General features: G+C 37.6%; 1 protein-coding gene across 6 annotated transcripts in view; it reads left to right on the top strand.

The window, feature by feature from the left end:
* EVI5 (ecotropic viral integration site 5) overlaps nt 1–14,594 on the top strand; it is a 256,816-nt gene that overhangs the window by 108,628 nt on the left and 133,594 nt on the right. For all 6 annotated transcript variants that reach the window (XR_010340665.1, XM_012435437.3, XM_021668008.2 and 3 more), the window contains 2 exons: nt 6,673–6,733; nt 13,175–13,228. Coding sequence is in view for 5 of the 6 variants with exons in the window: in XM_012435437.3 (XP_012290860.2) it covers nt 6,673–6,733; nt 13,175–13,228 (115 nt within the window). In the remaining variant the exon portion in view is untranslated. The remainder of the gene's footprint in view (nt 1–6,672; nt 6,734–13,174; nt 13,229–14,594) is intronic.

Below are 14,594 nucleotides of genomic sequence, written 5' to 3'. Positions count from 1 at the left end.
CTTGCTCTTGAGAAAGTATCCCCTGAAAGAGCAAAGCAAGAAAAATGGGATTTTTCTAATTTCTAATTTGGGTTTCTAACTTTATCTGGCTGACAAAGGCAAGACTGCTTTATCTTTCTTACAATTAGAATTCAGAAGTGGAATTGTGATCATGGGACAAATTATTAACACGTTTATTTGAATTGAAAAGTGAAGGCAATACTTTAATGATAGGAAGTAAGTATAATTTGATTCATTGGTCAAACAATGATGACTGCCTTTGCCAGTTAGGTCCTAGAGTAGACGTTGTCTATAAATAAGAGAAATCTCACTTAAGTTGCCATGGAAAGATTTTAAAGTACATATAAATTACAACTATATGTCCTTTTTAACTATATTTACACAAGATAAAACAAAATTTAGAAGTCTTTAAAATGTAAGTGAGGAAACATTCTTTTAGCAGATACGTGAGCAGAAAAATAAGACCACAGGCATGGCACAGGATGATGGCAGAGGAGGAAGTTTCAAGTAGTTCTCTGAAGGAGATGACACCTGAGTACAATTTTGAAGAACTTTGTTTGTTTGTTTGTTTATTTGTTTTTGAGAAACAGAGTCTCGCTCTGTCACCCAGGCTGGAGTGCAGTGGCACAATCTAGGCTCACTGCAACCTTTGCCTCCCAGGTTCAGACCTCAGCCTCCTGAGGCTGGGACTACAGCTGGGACTACAGTCATGCGCCACCATGCCCAGCTAATTTTTTTTTTTTTTTTTTTTTTTTTTTTTGTATTTTTGAGTAGAGACTGGTTTACACTGTGTTGGCCAGACTGGTCTTGAGCTCCTGACCTCAGGTGATCCACTTGCCTCAGCCTCCCAAAGTGCTGGAATTATGGGCATAAGCCACCATGCCTGGCTGAAGACCTTTGTTTCTAATTGCTAGGGTTAAATTATGACTGCAACAGACAATCCCTGCTGATATGAAACTTACTGAAATACAGAAGAATGACACAGAACAAATACACAGCGTAACATCCATCGGTGAAAGTGACATGAAGGAAACAAAGCTGGATAAAGGACATGGAGTAATGGGGCACTCTTTTAGACAGGGCACTCAGAGATAGGGCTCACAGGCTAAGGTACCATTTGACAAGACACCAGAGGGAAGTGCGAGGAGGAGGCATGGGATTATCTGGGGGAAGTATATCCTGCAGTAAGATAACAGTAAATGTAAAGACTGAGGCAAGAATGTGATTGATACATTCAAGGAATAGAAAAGTAGTGAGAGGCTGGGCACAGTGCCTCACACCTGTAATCCCAACACTTTGGGAGGCTGAGCTGGGAGGATGCATTGAGCCCAGGAGTTTGGGACCAGCCTGGGCATCACAGTGAAACTCCATCTCTACAAAAAGGAAAGGGAGGAAAACCAGTGGGACTGGAATAGCATAGGCAAATAGGAGTGTGGTGAGCAATGAAGTCAGAAACATGGTAGGGTGCTAGGGATATTTAAAGCCATGCCATCTACTGTGGTAGCCAGTATCCACATGGGTCTATGTAGATTATAATTAAAAATTTATTTCACCAGTTATATTTTAAGTGCTAATTAGTCACTCACGTGGCTAATGGCTGCTCTATTGCACAGCACAGATCTAGCATGTTTTCATCATTGTTAAATGTTTAGTTGGTTATTGGCCTCCTCATGGGCCAGACTTTATTCCACATCTGAGGGGAAACTGGTAGAGAATTTTGAGAAAAGTGACATGATCTGGTTTTAAAAGTTTTACTCTTTGCTGTAATAGAGGTTGGCCAGATGAAGAGAAGGTGGGCATTATAAGAAGAATGGTAATAGGTACAAAGGCTCAGAGGTTCCCTTACTACATGAAAGTTTAAGAGTTGAGTCTTAGCCGTTGACTTTTTTTTGATGAATTTTTATGTTGGTGTACTTTTAAACTTATTAAAAAGTTACAAATATAGTACAAGGGGGTCCAATACACTCTTTACCAAGATTCACCAATTGTTTACATTTCATCCCATTTGCTTTATTATCCTCTCTTCTCCATATACGTATATAAATACAATGTGTGTGTATGTATATGTAAAATGCATTTGTGAATAAATTGAGGTATTGGGCCCTTTATCCGTAGTTTCCTTTAACACAAATGCAATAGTTAATCAAAACAAGGAGATTTTATTAGGTTGATGCAAAAGTAATTGCAATTTTGCATTACTTTCAGTGGCAAAAACCGCAGTTACTTTTGCACCAACCTAATAGATACACTACTATTATCTAATCCACATGTATGTTCAGATTTTATCAACCGTCCCAATAATATGCTGTATAACTATCTCCTCACCCCTCAGTCCGGGGTCCGCTCTAGGATCACATGTAGGATTTATGCGTTATACCTATTTGGTCTTCTTTAATCTGACGCATTTCCTCAGTCTTTGTGTTTCTGATATATTTAAAGAGTATACAGGCCAGTTATTTTGTAGAAAATCTCAAAGTTTGAATTTTTTTGGGGTTTTCCCAAGATTAGATTCAGGTTTTACATTTTTGGCAAGTATACCACTGATACTGTATCTTCTCAGTTTACCATATGATATATATGATAATGCTTTCTCTCAAAACTGGTGTTAGCTTTGATCACTTGATTAAGGTAATGTCTGCCAGGTTTTACTACTGTTATTATTTTCCCTTTTGTAATAAGTAATTTGTGGCAGACTATTTTGAGATTATGTAGTAACCTCTTTCTTTACCAAATTTAGCATACCAGTTTTATATCCATTTATGATTTTCCCACTCCCTCATTCTTTATTTATTAATCAGCATTCTACTATAAGGAAGAACTTTCCCTTCACCCTCACTTATTTACATCAGTGTGAATTCATGGGTTATTTTATTCAGTGAGCTGTAATGCATTACTATTAAATTGTCCCTAATTTGTCCATTGGGAACCCTTCCAAGATGGAGGCTGTGTTCTTTTGTTATTTTCCCATTATTATTTGGGAATTTCCTTTGTTTAGGGCACCAGAATGTTCTAGGTTCAATTTATACCTTTTTGGCTCTTGCTCAGTAATAAGCCGTTTCTCCAAAGAGCTTTGATTACTTTTTGTAAGCCTTTGAAATTTAATCTGAAGGTAATGGGTAACCACTGACACTCTGGGTGTGTGGCATGATCCAAATCAATGTTTTTAAAAAAGACCACTTTGTTTCTGATCGATGTGGTGACGTCACGCTCTCCCCGGCCACCACCGATCCACGGTGGGTGAGGGACGGACATTCATGGTGAATGGGACCGCTCTTGTCCTGCCTGTGGGGACCCCTTGCGTCTCTTCCCTGCCTGTGGGGGCTGTGTTGGGAGGCATTAGGGTACGGAATCTGGCCCGACCTTTTTTTTCCCCCAAATAAAAATAATAATAAAAATATTAAAAAATAAATAAGAATAAAAAAGACCACTTTGGTAATAGTGTGTAGAAAATATCGAGTTATGAAACTAGTCATAGAAAGAACAATTATTAGATTATTAGTCTTTTCTAGTAATTTAAACAAACCATAATGTGGGTCTAAAAACACTGCCAATGAAGGGGGAACAAATAACTTTACCCTGGAGAAACCTGGTGTGTACTACCTCAGCCAGGTGATCAAGGTCAACATCAATAGTGATGATCTGTTGATAGTTTGTACCCTTAATATGGGATAATGAAAATGGCATTTATCTCTTGTGGTCTTCCTCCTGAAAACCCAATAACCCCAGTATAATCATAAGAAAAGCATGAGACAAATCCCATTTGAAGGACATAATGGTCCCATTTGAAGGTCACATAATGATAACTACAAAATACCTGACCAGTACTCCTCAAAACCATGAAGGTACTCTCAAAACTGTCATGGGCTTTAGGTAACAGCAGTGTGTTAATATTGATTGATTAATTATAACAATGTACCATACTACTCTAACATGTTAATAATAGGGGAAACTGGAATGGGATACATGGATTCTCTGTACTGTCTTCACAGTCTTTTTGTAAACTGAATACTTTTTTAAAAAAAAGTTTATTAAAAAACACTATCAGTGGAGTTAGAAGGGATTTTTTTAGGCGTGTAAATGAGTGATATTTTCACATAATGCATGATGATAACTTCTTCAGAGTAGTCATTTGTGAAGGCTATAAACTTATTTCGGTAGTGCAGCGGTTCAAAATGTTTTGCAGCTCTTCGGAGTCTTTAGTAAATTCTTTCGGCTATTTGCAGTCTTTTAAAACAGTGGTCCCCAGCCTTTTTGACACTAGGGACTGCTTTTGTGGAAGACCATTTTTCCACTCATAGGGGTTGGGGGTATTGCTTCAGGATGAAACTGTTCCACCTCACCTCAGATCATCAGGCATGAGATTCTCAATGGGCACCAGAATGTTCCAGGTTCAATTTATACACATCTAGGAGCACATAACCTAGATCCCCGACATGCACAATTCACACTAGGGTTTGTACTCCTATGAGAATCTAATGCTGCCGCTGATCTGACAGGAGGTGGAGCTCAGGCAGTAATGTTCAGTTGCCTGCCATTCACCTCCTGCTCTGTCAGCTCGGTTCCTAACAGGCCACGGACTGGTATTGGTCCATGGCCCAGGGGCTGGGGACCCATGTTTTAAGATATACTTTAGTGAGAGACAGAGTAATGTAGCAGTCAAGGCTGTGACTGTACAGAAGTTTCTCAAGCTTTCTAAACCCCAGAGTAGGTATAACAACTTACATTAAAAAGTTATTGTGAGCTAAATGAGATAAGTAATAGATTTCTGTCCTTTGAGGGAGAATTTTGTTTTTGAAAGCAGCTATAAGTTATTTGAGCCTGGTCTGGCTTATATTTAGAGTAAACGTGGTACTGATACTTCTTGTCAAGAGCAAGATAGAAAAATTTGGTGCTACCAGTTTTTGTGTGGCCTATACATTTTTATAAAGATAATTTTAGACTTAAAATAGAGTTGGATTATCATGCTTACTCTCCTCCTACCACAGAGGTGATATGCCCTTTTCAGTACCTCTTTTTTTAAATAGTTTATCACTTTTTGGGGGGATAAGGGGAAGGGTCCTGCTCTATTACCCAGGCTGGAGTGCAGTGGTGATCACGGCTCACTGCAACCTTGACCTCCATGGCTCAAGCAATCCTCCCACCTCAGCCTCTCAGTACCTGCAACTACAGGCACGCCCCCACTGCATCTGGCTAATTTTCATATTTTTTGTAGAGATTGGGTTTCACCATGTTGCTCAGGCTGGTCTTGAACTCCTGGCCTCTAGCAATTGGCCCACCTCAGCCCCTCAAAGTGCTGGGATTAGAGATGTGAGCCACTGTGTTCCAGTGTCACATTTTAAATTATTTTTGTTTTTTAATAATTTCAACCTTTCTTTTTGAGACAGAATCTCACTCTGTCGCTCATGCTGGAGTACAGTGGCATGATCTTGGCTCACTGCAACCTCTGCCTCCCGGGTTCAAGCTATTCTTCTGCCTCAGCCTCCTGAGTAGCTGGGATTACAGGTGCATGCCACCACGCCTGGCTAATTTTTGTATTTTTAATACAGACAGGGTTTCACTATGTTGGTCAGGCTGGTATCAAACTCCTGACCTCGTGATCTGCCTGCCTCGGCCTCCCAAAGTGCTGGGATTAGAGGTATGAGCCACTGTGCCCAGTGTCATGTTTTAAATTATTTTTATTTTTAAACAATTTTGACCTTTATTTTAAATTCAGGGGGTACCTGCTCATATTTCTTTCATGGGCATATTGCGTGATGCTAAGGTTTGAGATATGAATGATCCCATCACCCAGATAGTGAGCATAGTACCCAATGGTTAGTTTTTCAAACCTTGTCCCCCTCTCTCACCTCCCCCCCATTAGTCCCCAGTATCTGTTGTTCCTTTCTTTATGTCCATGAGCACCCAGTGTTTAGATCCTAGTTGTAAGGAAGAACATGGGTTTTGGTTTTCTGTTTCTATGTTAATTCACTTAACTCAGTACATCTTAACAAGGATACATGATGTCAGTATGTATTACTGGTGATGTTAACTTTAATCAATTCAGGTGCAGTCTGCCAGGATTCTGTACTATAAATTTAGTATTTTCCTTTAACACTTACATTTTAGGAGAGAGAATTTGAGACTATGCTTAAACTTTCACTCACTAATTTTAGCATCCATTAGTGATTCCTCCCTCAGTAGTTATTGCTGTAGAATTCTAATGGTGATTTTTATCTTTACCTTATTCCTCCTATGTCTATTAATTGGAATTCTTCTGTAAAGAAGAGTTGTCTGCTTTCCCTCATTAAAATTTTTAAAGTCAGTGTTGGTACCAGGATTTTTAAGTTAAGAGCCAGTTGAACCTACAGATATGTTTTAATTTGAGGAGAAAGATTAGATGGTTTATTTGTAAGTTTAGGACTGAATAGAATCTGTAAACTCAGTTGTTATTTTGTGCTTTATACATTTTACTTTCTAAATTTTCTTTTTGTGTGGTTTTTGTTTTTGTCATTTGTAAAGTTATATTTTTTATAAGAACTCATGAAACTGCATGATTTTTCTCACATCAAATATCTCCAAGTTATAAGCTAGAGGAAACTAAAGAAATTGTATTTTTATGTTCATATGTATTTTTAAATTTTGTAATTTAATAACTACTTTTGAATGAAAACATTCTTTTTTTTCCTTTCTCAGGCTTGAAAAGGAATACACTACAATAAAAACGAAAGAAATGGAAGAGCAAGTTGAAATTAAAGTAAGCATTTTGGGGCTTTTTTAAGTACTGAAGATTAATTGACTGAAATCAATTATTGGATGGTAGATGTTAAAGTTTGTACTTCTTATATTCATAAATTTATTTACCATCCTACTAGATTATAGTTAAAAATAGACATTTCAGAAAAGCAGAATAATGTGACTAAAGTGGCTTTCATTCCAGTGTGAAGGAGAGCAAGCTCTTCGCTTTTCTAGATTTGTTGGTGGTTCATCAGGAGAAAATACTTCCATGGAGAAGATAATTATCATTCCATTTAAGCATGTTTTTTTAAAGTTGCAGAGAAGACAATCTATAATAACACTTTCTAAGCTGAGACCAACAAGAGTATAATCCCAGCCAAACATTAAATAGAGCACATTAACAGAAAGCTTTGACTGGTACAACTTTTTCTTCTCTAAGCAAGGTTTATACTTTTGAACTACTTCTCTCCAGTAAATCAAGGAAAGTTTCAATTCAAAGGGCATATAAATACCATATGTATACTCTAAAAATATCAAGTTTGTACCCCCCCATAAGCCAAGGAATTCCTGAATTGGGGGTCTGTGGCACTCTTGGAGTTGGGACTCGAGAAAAGTTGTGTTGGCTTCTAGGCTGATACTGCAGGATGGATATGATAAGTGGAAGCATGAGTCAGAGAACTTACTGACAGGCTAATTTAATTTCTAATCTCTTTATTCCCCTCCACTCCCTAGAGAAAAGGGTTAAATGTAAAATAATTTTAATGGAATGACTCCCTCCTCCCTTTTTAAACTTTATGTTTGAATGTTTCCGATTTTTGACTCGGACCTGTCAAGACATATGACCACCTTATTTATAATCAGCCATATGTTAATTGAGCCTTGCTATAAAATAACACTCGCATCCCACGGGCTCCTTTTGCAAGGGAATGGGTTCTGTTAAACTAATACTCTTTCCTGCCATGGCCCTCCTCAAAAGCCTCCAGGGAAACAGTCTCTCCAGTTTTCTTATGATACCTCTCTCTTACCAACTCTGTCCTCCCTTTTCTAGAGGTTCTATTCCCATTTCTATCACCTTTCCTTATCAAATGGAAATAGATACTTTCAGATTTTTAATACATAGAGAAAAGACCCTGGTGGATGTTTTTCCCTTTTTTTTTTTTTAATTCTGTCACACAACTGCTGCTCTACTATTTGCTTTTCTTTTAGGTACCATGAGTAAGGATACTTTTACTGAAAGTAAAATTACATAATCTTGACGAATGGGGAGAGAGTATGGGTTTTCACTTACTATGAATATTCGGAACTGCAAATCAAAAATCTGAGGATGGGGAAGCCATCCTATTCATTTCACCACACTATGTCATTGAAAAAAAAAAATCACAGTTCTATGAACAATCCTTACTCTTGAAGAAGTTTCTTATAAAATTAAGTACATGAATACAGGAATACCAAAAGGCATTTTCGGAAAACAAATCTTTAGCAGACTTTCACCTATACTTGCAGTATTTTCTGCCTTCCTTCCTTATTTTTTGTCTTTTTAAAGACAGGGTCTCCCTGTTACCCAAACTGGAGTGCAGTGGCACAATCTTGGCTCATTTGCAGCCTTGACCTCCCGGGCTCAAGCGATCCTCCCACCTCAGCTTTCCAAGTAGCTGGGACTACTGGTGCACATCACCATGCCTGGCTAATTTTTTGTACTTTTGGTAGAGACGTGGTTTTGCCATGTTACTCAGATTGGTCTTGAACTCCTGAGCTCAGGCGATCCACCGGCCTTGGCCTCCCAAAGCGCTGGGATTATAGGCATGAGCCACCATGCCCAGCCATTTGCAGTATTTTCTATCCTTTGTTTTTTGGGGAGAGTTATAGTTCATATGCCTGAAGAAATGCTTTTAAATCTGGCTCCATGTGTCTCAGGCAGTTGGCATAAAATTGTGTATAGAGAAGAATATGAGGTGGGGGAAAGCTTTGAAAGTTAATGGAACATATCAGGTAAATAAAGTATGCTGATCTCAAAGGTAGTCTTTTCTCTTTTTCTAATACTTTTTCCATGTAGCTCTTATACCATTTTCATCTCTTTTTTCACTCCCCAGTTCTACAAAATATTAAAACCAAAGCAATTTTTGAATGACTGTACTTTTTAAACTTCATATTTAGGGGTGTCTGATTTTTTTACTTGGACCCTGGCATCTCATTTCAATCATGATCAGATGGCCACCTTATTTACAATTCATTAGTGAGGTAAAATATTAATTGAGCCTTGCTGTAAAATGCTACTTCTTATACTCCGTCCCTCTCCCATAAGTCTCTTTTACAAGAGAATGGGTTCTAGTTGTAAACTAATACTTTCTTGCCTTGATCCTTTTAAAAGTCCACAGGAAGATGGTTTTGTGCCATTATTTTTATAGGCAAATAGCATGATTATCAGATTGTTTGATGTTTTGAAATGGAAGTATAAAATTAGCCATTGGTGTTATGAAATGTGTTTATAAGGTCTCTGTTGTTTTCACATTAATTAAAAGACTCTTGGGGTGATGACCTTCTATTCTAAGAACTGTATCTGTCAGTGAGCCCCCTGGTTAAGATGTGACATTTAAATATTTTTTTTTCACCTCTTCTCTAAAACTATTATAGGAAGAATTTGATAATAATGTCTTCATTTGGAGAATCTGTTCTTGGGTTTGTTTTTTTTTTTGAGACTGAGTCTCACTCTGTTGCCAGGCTGGAGTGCAAGTGGCACAATCTCAGCTCCCTGCAGTCTCCACCTCCCAGGTTCAAGTGATTCTCCCGCCTCAGACCCCAAGTAGCTGGGACTATAGGTGCGCACCACCACACCCAGCTAATTTTTGTATTTTTAGTAGAGACAGGGTTTCACCATGTTTGGAGAATCTTAAATTTTACTGTGTGAAACTTTTTGTTAAAAGAACATCTTTATCAGTATCTTCTTACAGTCTATTATGTTCTACCTGTTGTGGAGAAGACAAGAAATATTAAAATTCTAGATTGGCTAGGCACAGTGGCTCGCACCTGTAATTTCAGCACTTTGGGGCGCCGAGGCAGGCGGATCATTTGAGCCCAGGAGTTTGAGACCAGCCTGGCCAACATACCAAGACCTCATCTTAATTTTAAAAAAGAAAATTATAAAAATAAAGTTCTAGCTTATATTAGGGTAACCCACAAATATTTAAAAAAGAAAAACTTTGATTCTGATAGACACGAACAGATAATCTCTTTTTTATATTTAAATTTATGCTTTGAGATGCAAAGATCTAAGGGAAGGGAAGTACTAGAAATTCTGACTAGTTTTTAGTCAAAAGTTAAGTATTTTTTTTTCTGTTTCAAAAACTGTGGTATATTTCAAATATGCTGAAAGCCAGAAAATAACATAACATAAAATAACATAAAAGTGCTCATTGAATATAATGAATTTGTATACCTGGCATAAAAATGAAAAAAATAAAAATAAGCATTATCTAAGTTGCCCAGGAATTACATTTGAACAATCAATGTGAAGTATTAGAATGAAAGCTGTCATTTATTTAGCCCTTAATATATGAGGGTCACTTACATGCATTATTTCCCCTTATTCTTACAACAGCATCATGAAAGGGTTCTTATCCTTACCTGTGAAGAAGAAATTAGGCCTCAGAAAGCTCAGATAATATGCCAGTAGTCACATTATGAGGAAACAGTGAGAGAATCAAGGATTTGAAGTCTGATTTGTGTTATTCTAAGGCCCGTGTGTATTCTTCAGTATATACAGTGTGCTGCTGCTGCTTTCCAAGAGACACTTTGATGTATTTGTCATGTAAGATGTGGATGCGTCTGTAGTCTTAGCTACTCAGGAGGCTGAGGCTGGAGGCAGTCACTTGGATTCAATTGCTTAAACCCAGGAGGCAGAGGTTGCAGTAAGCCGAGGTTGCGCCACTGTACTCGGCCTGGCAACAGAACAATACTCTGTCTCAAACCCCTGCCCCACCCCTCCAAAAAACACAGATAGCCTAGCTATAATTACCAAAATACTGTGATATTAGTTCCAAAAAAAAAAAAAAAAGACAATAACACTTGAAACTTAAAGGTAACCCTGAAATGGTCTGTATTAACTGAAAAAGTCTGTTGGATCAATTCCTAATGTAAATATTATACAAATGAGGAAGCGGTGATAGTTGTTTGTGGAAGAAAGTCATTGGGGAAGGAAATCCAGGTGAACGTTTTCAGTTCTAAATTTTATTTTAGCATGATTTCTGTCCTAACTTAATTCACTCCGTTGTCTGGTTGGAACTTAGTTTTCTACATCTTTCAAGATAAAAACGAAAAGTTACCTTTTGTTGATGAAATATGATTGAGAATATTTTGAGAATCTCATTTATTTCTTTGGCTATCTAGACTTTAGCAGCATTTAATAATTGCTTATTTATGTAGACCACTATGCTGCACATAGTAGGAGGAGCCAAGAAATGAGAACATTTTCTACTTCTCCAGCTGTTATTTTGTTGTCGGATATTAGTTCTTAACTTTCCTATATGTCATGTCCATTTCAGATCATCTAAATTTTAGTGAATAAAACAAGAAATCTAATTTGCAAAGTATCCTTGTAATAACTCTAAGATTTGTTTCAATTTGTGATTCACTTAATAATAAGATGCAGTAATTCAGAGCCTCTCATTTCCCTGAACTAAGACTTTGTATGTTATATAAAACCATATGTAAGTCTTTACTGGCAAAATAGGCTGAATTGATGAAAGAACTTTCTGAGACAGACATTTTTTAGAAGAAATTTATAGGAAGGTGGGGTGGAAGAAGGCTTGACTGAGTTCTGGAACAAATTTGTACAAAAAGGTAAGAGTGATTACTTTGAAACTGAAATTTGATGGCAAAAATGAAGGGACAACATCTAAGGAATTTGAAAATGAAAAGATCACTTATAAAGGGGATTAATAAGCAATGGTATTGGTGGATATGCAAAAATAACTTTTTAAAAATGTAGAGTGACTTGGATTTAATACTTGATGACAGTAATTAGACAAGTTTTTGGGAACCAGGCGAATAATTAGGTGAAGTGCTTTTTTAAAAAATCTGGTTTTACTTTTTGAATTAAGAGAAAATGCTAGTAATTGGAGCTATTTTCTCAGAAAAAAATAACAATTAAATTTTTTGTATTTTCAGAATGTAATGAATTTTACAACTTGTCATCTATGCCATTTTATATATGGAGACTATTGTAGTCTAAATGGGCATTTTTTTTTTTTCTTTTCAAATTTGAGACAAGGTCTTGCTCTGTTGCCCAGGATGGAGTACTGTGATGTGATACTGGCTCACTGCAACCTCTGCCTCCAGGGCTAAAGTCATCCTCCCCCTCCGCCTCCTGAGTAGCTGGGACTACAGGCACATGCCACCACACCCAGCTAATTTTTAAATTTTTTGTAGAGATGGAGTTTTGCCATGTTGCCCAGGCTAGTCTTGAACATCTTAGCTCAAGTGATCCCCCTGCCTTGGCCTCCCAGAGTGCTTGGATTACAGGTGTGAGCCATTGTGCCAGGCCCTAAATGGACAATGATGTTTAGCCTATGAACATGCATTTTTTAGATCTCTTTATTTCTTCATTCAACTGACATTTGAATATTAATTATGTAGATAGGCTCTGTTGGAGGTAGGCAAGTCAGAATCTTTTCTGTCTAATGAGGATGTTAAAACACATAAGAAAAAATTTGATTACGAGTCATTATGGTAAATATAGAAATGAAAAGGCTTATTTCTATATGTACTATAGGGTGCATTTTAATATGATTATTTCCCTTACCATGGTATATTTATTTCCATTTCTTTATCTTCCTTTCCTTTCCTTTTCCTTTTTTCTTTCTTTTCTCCTTTCCTCTGTCCCCTCCCCTCCCCTTCTCTTTCCTCCCCTCTCCTCCCCTTTGTTAACACAGGGTTTCACTCTGTCACCCAGGCTGGAATACAGTGGCCCAATCTCGGCTCACTACAACTTCTTCTGCCCCCACCTCGGCCCCCACCTTCCAGCTGCTCACCTCCCAGCTGCCCACCTCAGCCCCCCAGGTAGCTGGGATGACAACCTCACACCACTGTTCCTGGCTAAAGAGCGTGTGTGTGTGTGTGTGTGTGTGTGTGTGTGTGTGTGTTTGTGTGTGTGTGTGTCTCTGTTGTCTGTGTCTCTAGTTTTTCATAGAGATGAGGTTTCACCATGTTGCTCAGGCTTATCTGGAACTCCTGAGCTCAAGCCATCTGCCCACCTTGGCCTCCCAAAGAGCTGGATTACAGGCTTGAACCATGGCGCCCTGCCTGCTGTGTGTTTCTTACTCTGAGTCTTTGGCATTTGATAATGTAATCATTCCTTAGACTCCTTTCTTATTTATAAAAGGTGGTACAGTTTCAGGACTGTGATTTAGGAATCTTTTTTCCTCTCAAGAATGCTTGCCAATAAAACATTTTTTTTTCTTGGCAGAGGTTACGCACAGAAAATAGACTTTTAAAACAGCGCATCGAGACATTAGAAAAAGTAAGTGACTACTTAAGCAAGCTTCTGTTGAATGCCTAGTGTTTTTTTGTGTGTATTTATTAAAAATCCTCAAAAATTCTGGCACACATCTCCTGTGTTGTAGTATCGACTGCTTAACTCGCCTACCTTACTATTTATAGCCAGATTACTTGTTACTACTAAAAATTGATCAGTTGTACTGGTTCTTTTGAACTTTCATAGTCAAGTTTTAACTGAGATTAAGAGTGACATATTGATACTATTTGTTTTCTTTACACATAATTTCTAAAAAGTATGTTCTTTTAGAATCTAGTTGGGAGTCCATTCTGATAAAGCATTTTAAAGATGAGTTTCAAATGTTGCGCTAGACTTTCTAGCATATTTAATGTGCCAATGAGTCCTTTAAGGCCTAGGATTGCTTTTAGTTAAAGTAAGTGACTGATTCCTCATATAAAAATTCACTCTCAAGTTGATTTTCAACACAAAGGAATTGTGCATAAGCTTTTAGTTCTTAGAATTATTTTGATATCTACTTGTTACATTTTCTCTGTTTCATATAGAATAACTGGGCAAATGTGGAAATTTTGCATTATTTTTTGTACTGTGCTTTTGATGAAAAATCTTTTATAGTCATTTTCAGATGCTAGAAGAATGAATTGAGTAGTAGAAGTCTGGTTTAAGAATTTTGCTTTATTGAAGGAAAAACATCTGAATTCACAAACTCTTTTGGTGTTTTTTTTCTTTTTTTTCCTGAGATAGAGTCTTGCTCTGTCACCCAGGCCGGAGTGCAGTGGTCCAATCTCGGCTCACTGCAGCCTCCGTCTCTCGGGTTCAAGCGATTCTCCTGCCTCAGCCTCCTGAGTAGCTGGGATTACAGGCATGCGCCACCACACCTGGCTAATTTTTGTATTTTTAGTAGAGACAGAGTTTCACCATGTTGGCCAGGATGGTCTCTACCTCCTGACCTTGTGATCCGCCTGCCTCGGCCTCCCAAAATGCTGGGATTATAGGCATGAGCCACTGTGCCTGGCCACTCTTTTTCTTTTTTTTTTTTTTTAACTAGAGATGACAGTAAGTAGATTTAAACATACCCCTCATCCTATTGCCAAGGATCTTAAAATCTTCCCTGCAAATCTACAGATAAAATTCAAGACATAAATAAATGGAAGTATGGATATTTTGCAGTATTTGTCTTTTGCTTAAGAAGTATTGATGATTTCATATTAGATAAAAGTGTATAAGGACAGGATATTTATTACATGTCTGCCTTTGTTGTATAATAATTGCAGAGACATCATTTTAAGTCAAAAATAGTTTCCCTGTTTTTCTCTCATCATGTTAGGATTGCTATGCAGATAATTCTACTTTTGGTGACTTCACAGGAAGG

Source organism: Aotus nancymaae, unplaced genomic scaffold, assembly GCF_030222135.1.
Source record: "Aotus nancymaae isolate 86718 unplaced genomic scaffold, 86718_ANA_hifiasm-v0.15.2.pri h1tg000122l, whole genome shotgun sequence".
NCBI classification, from domain to species: domain Eukaryota; kingdom Metazoa; phylum Chordata; class Mammalia; order Primates; family Aotidae; genus Aotus; species Aotus nancymaae.
The sequence above is the reverse complement of the archived record's forward strand: the minus strand, read 5'-3'. Positions and strand labels throughout refer to the sequence as shown.